Source organism: Salvia splendens, chromosome 18, assembly GCF_004379255.2.
Source record: "Salvia splendens isolate huo1 chromosome 18, SspV2, whole genome shotgun sequence".
In the NCBI taxonomy this organism is placed as follows: Eukaryota; Viridiplantae; Streptophyta; class Magnoliopsida; order Lamiales; family Lamiaceae; genus Salvia; species Salvia splendens.
The window spans coordinates 21,452,716-21,462,392 of NC_056049.1; the positions used below are offsets into that span (position 1 = coordinate 21,452,716).

Genomic DNA, 9,677 nt, shown 5'->3' on the forward strand with positions numbered 1-9,677 from the left:
CGATCCCGAATTCAGTACGGATTCGTACTGTCTGTCTGACATGGAGCCGTCTCCAACTTGCCCCGCCGCGCCGCCGCCGCGCCAACCAGAGGACGTTGTTGGACACGCACAACACCCTCATGCAATGTCAGGACCTGGCCAAAGCCGAATACCTCCAGGGATGATCGATGAGCTGCGCCGTAAGTTGGGACTTTTGTAGAGTAGTCAACTTTTTTTTCATTTCTAACTCGTGTAAAACTTTTTTTTAATCAATATAGGATTTGCCGTTTGTAATTAATCATGGTATTTTTTAATTATTTTGCATTGACATATTTGAAAATATTTAAATTAATTAATAAAATAATAGTGAAATCTATAGGGCGGCCTTTAGGGCGCCCCACTACAGGTGAAAGGGTAAGAGGATAAAATGCTGACATGGCGGTGCAAAGGGCGGGCTTTAGGGCGTCCCTTAGGGCGCCCCATTGCTAATGCTCTAACTAGATTTTCACCAAAAATCATGATCTAACCTGCTATTTGTCCTTTTTTTTGTTTTTTCACATTTCAATTTTTGCAGACAACAAATTTAAATACAGTATTTTCTATTTTAATTAGTTATAAAAATAAATTTAAAATAATAATCATTTAGGTGTATTTTTAGTGTTGTTTTCGACAAATTTTTGGTTGGAAAAAGGCATGCAAAATATTGTAATGATTTGATGTCAAAAGTATACTCCCTCCATTGATTCCATGTTAATAAATGCATATCTTTTTGACACGGATATCAAGATATGAATATTTAATATGTGAAGTGGCAAAAATAAAGTACGAGAGAAGATAGAGTAAGAAATAAATAGAGAATAAAGTAAAAAAGATAAAAAAGTTCGAGAGAGAATGCATATTGCTTTTTACTAAATATAAAAATGACTATATTATATTGTAACTTCCCAAAAATGAAAACAACTCTATTAAAATGGAACAAAACGAGTTCTATTTATAATATTTATGCTTATTTGGACAATTAAATACTCCTACTTTTTAATCAGTGTCAAACTAAAAGCATTATATTTTAATAAATAATAAGTATGGCGCATCTTTTGCTACACCGAAACAGGTTAAAAGTTCATACTCACTCCATTGTCATATTTCCATTTTCAGAAATAGTAAATTATCATTAATACATTTAACAACCTTTTAAAATATTAATTATTTTAATTATTTTTTCTTTATCATATTAATATATTAAAAAATATTGTATTCTTTCTCCATTGACACACTAAACAAAATCCTCTGAAATCTTGTTCCATGACATATCTTTGTGGATGCGCAAGTACCATGGCAGGATGGACGGGAGCAGGCTCAGGTGGGATCCCAGGATGGTTCTTCCATATCCCTAGTTTCGGCCAGTCTAGCTCTTCTCAATCTGTGCAGTATCCTAATCTGAATCCCAGAGACGGAACTAGAAAATTGAATGAGTCGGTGCTGAAATTATAAAAAAAAATATGTCATGGTGGGGTTATTGTGACCAGCACCGGCCAAGCCCCCGCTGGAGCGGCGGCTTGGCCCACGCTAGGTCCGTCCCTGCTAAATCCTAATCATGTTTATCAGTATTTTAATTTAGGATTTTAAATAATTAATGTGCGATTTGTATCCTGGCTGATTGATGTATTATGCATCTGCAGTTGAGTAATTTATTTTGATTTAAGTCTCTTGTGTCTTCTCAATTTTATTAGTTTTATGATCTTCGCAGATATTACTCCCTCTGCGCGCCAATACTTGTTACAAGTTGACCCGGCGCGAGAGTTTATGAAAGGTAACAAAAAAAAGTTAGTGTCTAATAGTGAGTAAGGTCAATCAATAATTATGTTTATTGTAAAAAAATTCAAATATAATTTCAACATTTGACCTCCAAAAACTGTGTTAATCTAGAGATGAACACTTAAGGAATGTAATTGATTTTGCGTGATATACTTAAGGAATGTAATTGATTTTTTTATATAATTTATAGCATTTAATTTGATATATTTGCAACAATATTCTAGATCTATCAGTGGTCTAACCGTCTAACCGGTCCGACTAGTTGAATCGGGAATCGATAACTTCACTATTTCGATTACCTGTCTGACTTTTAAATATTGATAACATGTAACCATCTTTTAATTAAAATTTATAAATTGATATTTAAAAAGTATATATTCTCGATTTCGTATAGGAAACTAAAGTATCATCAATCCGTAGTTATTTTACACTCTATGCATACATACATTGATGTTGCGCTTTATTACTAAGCTTTTATAGTAGTTAGTTAAAAATGATCAAATTACTGAGAGTAGTAAGTATAAGTTCAAAACGAAAAAACGACAAGGTGCTATTGCAAAAATGCAAACCACGTTCGTAAACGACAAGGCAAAGAACTGCCTACTACTTCGAATAATTCCTAAACAGCGAGGCTCCCGATAAAGCCAAAAGCACTTCATTATTAGTGTTACTACTTATAAAAGGGTATACTATAAAAAAATGTAGTATACAAACAATTTCTTCAAGAATGAAAAAAGGCTCAAGATTTTATAGTACATGTATCTTGCCAATATTACTTTCCTCCGTCTATCATTTAAATAACCAATTTTGACTCGATACGAGTTTTAAGAATTTATTTGACTTTGTGATAAAAAGTAATTGGAGAAAGTTAGCGGAATGTATGATCCATTCAAAATATTAATCTTATATTGGATTGTGAGTGTAAAAAGTTAGTAGAATGTGAATTCATCATAATAAAAGTAGAATAAAGTAAATAATTCTATAGATCGTGGACAATCTAAAATAATAAAATGACTTTTTAAATGTTGTAAAGAGTAAATATCACAATAAATGTTATTTTCAACATAAAATATGAGGGCAGCAATGCATTAACTGTCACTGCAAAACCGTTATGAAAATAAATGGAACAACTCAGACAACGCAAAGCAAATTTTCAAAATTGAAATGAATCTTAGGTCTTCAGCCGCTATAAATATGTACACAAAGAGACCCCTAAATCTCACCAAGAAAAAGAAAGCATTGTTAAATCTAAAAGCAATGACTAGAAAGAAGGTAACCCTCGCCTACATTACCAATGATTCGGAGAGGAAAGCTTCATACAAGAAGCGAAAGAAGGGTCTGATTAAGAAGGTGAGCGAGCTGAGCACCCTCTGTGGTGTGGATGCTTGCCTCATCATCTACAGCCCTTATGACCCCGTGCCGGTGGTGTGGCCGACGCCTGTTGATGCTCAGAACATCCTGGCCCGCTTCCGCAAGCTCTCCATCATGGACCAGAGCCGGAAGATGGTAAACCAGGAGAGCTTCACTCGCCAGCGGATCAAGAAGGCAACGGAGCAGCTCCGCCGCCTCCAGAAGGACAACACCTGCCGCGAGCTAGAAGCCTTCATGTTCCGATGCATCCTCGGCCAAGCCTCCCTTCACGACCTCCAATTCCATGACCTCTCGGAGATGGGCTGGGTCATCACCCAGACGCTCCGAGAGATCAAAGCCAGGATGGAGGCGATGGCGGCAGAGCACCAGCGCAATCAGACTGTTCTGCCGCCGCTGCCTCCACTCCTGCCGCCGCCGCCTATGTTGGTGTTGCCTACTCCTCCTCCTCCGGCGGTGGAAGAGGCTCCACCGCGGTTGGAGGATGATGGGATGGAGAGCTTCCCTTGGAACCTGGTCCAGAGCCCGGGAGGAGGAGGCGATATGGAGGGAACCGGGCTCGGGTGGGATCCCGGGATGGTGTTGCCGTTTCCCTACATTTTCGGCCCGTCTAGCTCTTCTCAATCCGGCCCGAATCCAAATCCAAACCCTAACCCTAACCCTAACCCTAACCCAAACCCTAATCCTAATTCTAATCCTAACACTTTCAACCAGTGATTAATCATTAGTCGTATGTTGTTTTCCTCTTTTTCCAGTTTATCAGTGTTTTAATTTAGGATGTTAACTGATTAATTGCGATTTGTATCTTGGTTGATTGATGTATAATGGATCTGGAGTTGAGTAATTTGTTTTGATTGAACTTTCTTGTGTCATCTCAATTTTGTTACTATTATTATTACTTCCAATTTAAAATGCAGAGAATTTGAGTTATACGATTCGTAGATATTGATATTATTATTACTTCCTTTATAAAAGGGAAAATTTTCTATCCCGCGCGATTATTTATTATAAAAGGAGTATCAATTAGATACCTTTTCTGACTTGTTATTTAAATTTTTATAAAGAAGTGAGACATAACTTAAGAAATTCCAAAGAAAACTAAATATGCTTATTTTACAAGAAAAATTAAAAATGTTTGCCTTTATAGGATAAAGTATATTCAGTTATAAAAATATATCTCTTCATTAATTATGAAGAATATACATGAATATTGGCATAAATTTTTCATGTGTATAAAAGAATGTATATATTATAGGAAAAATGAAATAGTCATATACGGAATATTACAATTCATATAGTAATAAATAATCTCGTGACAATAAAATAACAATAAATCGTTACATGATTGAGGTAGAGTAATTTGTTTTGATTGAAGTCTCTTGTGTCATCTCAATTTTGTTACTATTATTATTACTTCCATTTTAAACTGCAGGGAATTTGAGTTATATGATTCGTAGATATTAGTAATTATTACTTTCTTTTCTGAGTTGTTAATTCTATTCCACGCGATTATATATTATCAATTACATACCTTTTCCGAGTTGTTCTTTAAATTTTTATAATGAAGTGAGACATAATATAAGAAATTCCAAAGAAAATCTAAATATGCTTATTTTACTACAAAAACTGAAAACGTTTACTTTTATAGAAAAAAAGCATATTACGTTATAGTAATATAACCCTCGTTAATTAAATGATATACATGAATATTGCCATGTTTTTTCATGTGTATTGAAGTGTATAATAAGCGGGAATATTACAATTCAAATAGTAAGTCACATCTGTTACAGTAAAAAGAGATATTTGCAATCGAAACTGGGATCGAACTTTCCGAGTAAATTACGCATGTTTTTTTTAAACCATTGTTAATCATCATGGTTAACAGTGTAGTTCATACATTTAATACTTTTTACCATTTTACATATGAATAACGTGTATTTGATAATGGATAGGAGAATAATAATGACAAAGATTACGGGTACTGTCTCCATTCCATAAAAATATGTACATTTAAAATGTCACAGGAATTAGTACATATTTGGTAAAGTAAAAGAAAGAAGAATAAATATAGTTAAAATAGTGTTAGTGGATAATAAGACCTACATTATTATTAGTGTTTAATGAGTTGTAATTGCTGATCATAGTGGTATAAATTGTAAATAAATTGATATATACGGGTAATGAGTTGAGGATGATAAATGGCAATGACCATATATTTATAATGGGACGGACAAAAATGAAAAATTCATATATTTTTATGGGACGGACTGAATATTAAATAAAAAGATAGGCTAAATTGTATACAACATCTAGTTCGTTGTCAACGAATTTATGAGTAGATTATATCTATACATGTATTAAGCTTATTAAATAATTAATTTGATTGTAGAACACGGTAAATAAGACACTAAGATATAAAACGAAGTTTATTAATATACAAATAGGGATGTATTAAAATGGCAATACTCTTTATTGTGACACCATACCACCATTTTAGGCTATTGGATTTGAAAATCGTGTGCTTGTCAAGCTGCCATGTGGCAGCAAATTTTAATTATGCTGAATCAATTAAAAATTCGGAAGGGTAAAATAGGAAATCTCTAATTTTTACATTACTAGATTGCAGTGTTATTCATTGAATATTGCAGTCTTACCACAACAATATTGTAGTTTACCACACCAGCAATTTCTAATACATTAGACTGCATCCGTGTTCTGTTCACGAAATTTAATCCTAGGGTTTCGATTTGTGAATATGGAGGCGACGAAATGAGAGTAATCGTCGTATGGGGGAGAGAGTGGGAGAGAGAGATGGGGTAATTTTTACTTTATCAGATTGCAGTGTTATTCATTGAATATTGCAGTGTTACCACGAAAATATTGCAGTTTACCACACCAGCAATTTCTAATACATTAGACTGCAATCCATGTTCTGTTCACGAAATTTAATCCTGGGTTCGATTTGTGAATATGGAGGCGGCGAAATGAGAGTAATCGCCGTATAGGAGAGAGAGTGGGATAGAGAGAGATGGGGGATTTGGATAGTGACGCTATTTTCGGGGGATATCCCTAATTTGATTCTATATGAAATGACTAAAATGCCGCGTTAGCAATTCCTAATACACTAGACAACAATCTCAATTATGTTCGTGAAATTCAATCTTGATCATTGGATTTTCAGATCTAATGGTGTATATTGGTGTTATGTTGTTATTTGAGGAAAAAAGCCAACAAAAAGTAATAAGAAGTGGCGTTACTGGGCCAAGCCCAATGAAGAACAAATAAACTTCCATTTCCAATTCCCAAAACCAGTAAAGAACCCTAGAATCGGATTAGAAACCTTCCATTTTCCAATTCCCTTGTCTACTTTTCTAATCCGTAAAATTTGGGATTTGTTTTCCTGTAAGTTTTGGGCGTTGCAGAGATCTCTAATATTTCTTCTCAATTCCTTCCTACTCCTCCTCGCCGCCAGGTATGTCCTCTCTCTGCTCTTAACTAAATTAGTACTACTTGTTTACACACAAGTTTAGTATTTTGGCTTTCAAACATCTCTATGTAGATTACTTATTTAGACAACAGTTTTGTATTTTTTAGATAACTATACTGAATTGGAGCCAAACGATATTGTCAAACAGTGTTTCAATATCTATTGCTTCCGAAGCTGAGTGTTTTTTTTATATATATGCAGAACTGAACATCGATCTCTTGCTTTGAAATGAAGTCAGAGGATATAAACATGTGTCAAATTCAGGAATGGTTCCCGAAATTTAAATCCATATCCATTAAAACTTCAATTCACGAGCTTCCTGAGTCCTTTGTCCAATACCTTATTGACGATTCTGGTCCGTTTCTGCTCCCTCTTTCAATCACAAACGATGATGCCTTTCCCAATAGACTCCACAAACCCGAGGAAGAGGAAGATTTTGTTGTGTCCGAGGGATCCGGAGACGAAGCACGCCGCCCCCTTTGTTCCCTGAGCTAGAAACAGAGGTTAAAGCATCCATTGAATCTCTCAGCGGCCCTGTCTTTCCTAAGCTTAACTGGAGTTTGCCTAAAGACTGCTGCGTGGATGAGCTCGACCGGGAGTCTCCGATGCACGAATTTCTCCGAGATTGCACTCTTGCTGCGATCTTCAGACTCGGTAGTTCATGACCTCTTCCATGCGTATGATTCCTGCACGGACAAGACTGCATCAAGGCCGTCAAGATTCTACCTTGCGCTGTGGAAATGGTATCCTTCGCTGCACGATAAAGCCCTGGTGGGTATTTGTCAGCGGGAGGTGACTAACTTTTATCCTGTTGTTGTTGAAAAGAAGAGTGAATTGAAAGAGGCGATTGAAGAGTTTTTGTGGAGAAGATAAAGGAGTATGAATCTGAGACCTATACGTTTGGGGCGTGTTCTGTTTGTCATATAGAGGTCATTTAAATTATTTTCTGTGCATATCATGTGTTCTGTTTCGCATATACCATTAATGCACATCCCTACAAATGGGCTTTGGCCCGTTGCTTTTTGGCCATATTATGCCGTTAGTGTATCAGGGTGGAGCACTACGATATGTATTAGGGTTTTAACTCCCAACCAATAATATAATTTGAAGTGTCTAAAATACCCCTTAATTTCTCCCAAAATGCGTAGAAAATTGGGGGGATTGTAAAATTCATTCCCAAACCACCACACACACTTTGAAGAAATCTGTGCAACTCTGCCGACACTACCACCGCAACGAACTGAGGTGGGTCTGTTCTTTGTTTTTTTTTGTTTGCTATTTTTGAAATTTTCACAGTGCGTGAATCCTCTTACCGATTCATTTCAATCGAATTGATTAATTTTTTCGGAGTCTAAAAAACCCACGGAATCTGCCTTTCTAATCTGGGTCGTTCTGTGTTTAGTTGAGTAGATCGGTCCTAGGGTTTTCCACTGCAATGGGTAGTCAGTCCAACAACGAGGATATGGTGCCGCGTATGGGGAAAAAATATACCCCCCAAAGCCGAAGAAATTGCCTCCAAACAATTTATGTACATCATTAAGGGTAATAAGGGAAAACATATATTGTGGTATTTGATTTACGGCAAACCAAACAAATGATATATCACTTGTGCTTCATATAGTGCAAACCAAACAGCTGTATCGAATAGCCCAACATCCAATTTGTGACTTTTTTATCTGGCTCACCCCTTATCTACTTCTGAAACTATTGGATAAACAGAACAAGCCCTTGATGTATATGTTGCAAAAGATGGGAGAGTTAAGGTTTTGGATTTTAATCCATGGGGTGCATCTCGCTTCCCTTGCTTTACACTTGGGAGGAGCTGGAAGAGTTGTCGGGCGAGGAAGTGGAGCTGGGGATTGTTGAGAGCCGCTGTGGTGTTGGCAATTGAAACATAAAATGAATATAAAAATATCCCACAGGTGTACATAAAGAGCTTAATCCACTATATAAGTTTCATGGGCTTCTCCTCCTATCACCAATTGGTTTTAGGATGGAACTAATGGATTTCTATCATGGTATCACATGGTTATTAGAGAGGGTCGCTGACTGTGGCTTATATTTAACTGACCCAGTAGTATATATGGGCTGAAACCGAAAAAAATGACTAACCCAGCAGTATAACTAGGCTGAAAATTTGGGCCAGTAGTCCAACCGACCCAAAGAAAAATTGGGCCGATTGTCCAATCGATCATAAAAAATTCCAACCCCTCCAAGATTCACCTTGAAGGGATTCACCTTGAAGGGTTTGAGGGAGGGGGTTGGCAATTGAAACATAAAATGAATATAAAAATATACCACATCTTTTGTACACAAAGAGCTTAATCCAATATATAAGTCTCATGGGTCTCTCCTCCTATCACCAATTGGTTTTAGGATTGAACCCATGGATTTCTATCAGCATTCGTCCGGGTTTGAAAACTGCGGTGCCTTATGATTATTTGGATACCAGTGAAGGGATCGGGTGGGATCAATTCCTGAGGAATGCTGATGTGGAGCTGCGGAAGCAGACGACGCACCCATCCTTGTCTAAAGCAGGAGGATGAAGCATTGTTGTAGCTGCAAGAAGTAAGCAGTCAAAATGCCTATTTTTTTTCAAGTTTCAACTAGTGGAATGCTATCGAATTGGAGATTCTTGGATGATTGATACATAAATTGTTGTTGATTTTAGTCATGCTTAAAGTGTAACTAAAGAGGGGAAAATTAATTAGACACTAGTTGCCAGTTTTGGGATGAAAGTAACATGGACAAAGTAATGGAATGTGCGTCTTAAAAATCACACTCGGGCTAAATATTTGAACTTTATTTTCATCAAGCTCAATTTTTTCTTTGCATAGTGGAGAAAATTAATTTGATGGAATTCCTGTTTGATGTCAACTGATTTACTCATTCTTGATTCTCACATATCACCTCATCATAAAACTCGTGTTCGAGCATCCAATTGATTGCGGAAAGCCCGTTTGCAAGTGCTTTTTCACCCAACCGTTGATCGAAGTTGTGCGACTTTCCGGGATGATGGCACTTTTCA

General features: G+C 36.4%; 1 protein-coding gene and 1 pseudogene across 1 annotated transcript; both read left to right on the top strand.

The window, feature by feature from the left end:
* The first annotated feature begins 3,051 nt into the window (after positions 1-3,051).
* Positions 3,052-3,879, top strand: LOC121776916 (agamous-like MADS-box protein AGL80). The gene has a single exon (XM_042174064.1). The coding sequence runs from the start codon at positions 3,052-3,054 to the stop codon at positions 3,877-3,879; it is 828 nt and encodes a 275-aa protein (XP_042029998.1).
* A 2,602-nt stretch (positions 3,880-6,481) lies between these two features.
* On the top strand, positions 6,482-9,195 carry LOC121776917 (annotated as a pseudogene).
* Positions 9,196-9,677: the final 482 nt, after the last annotated feature.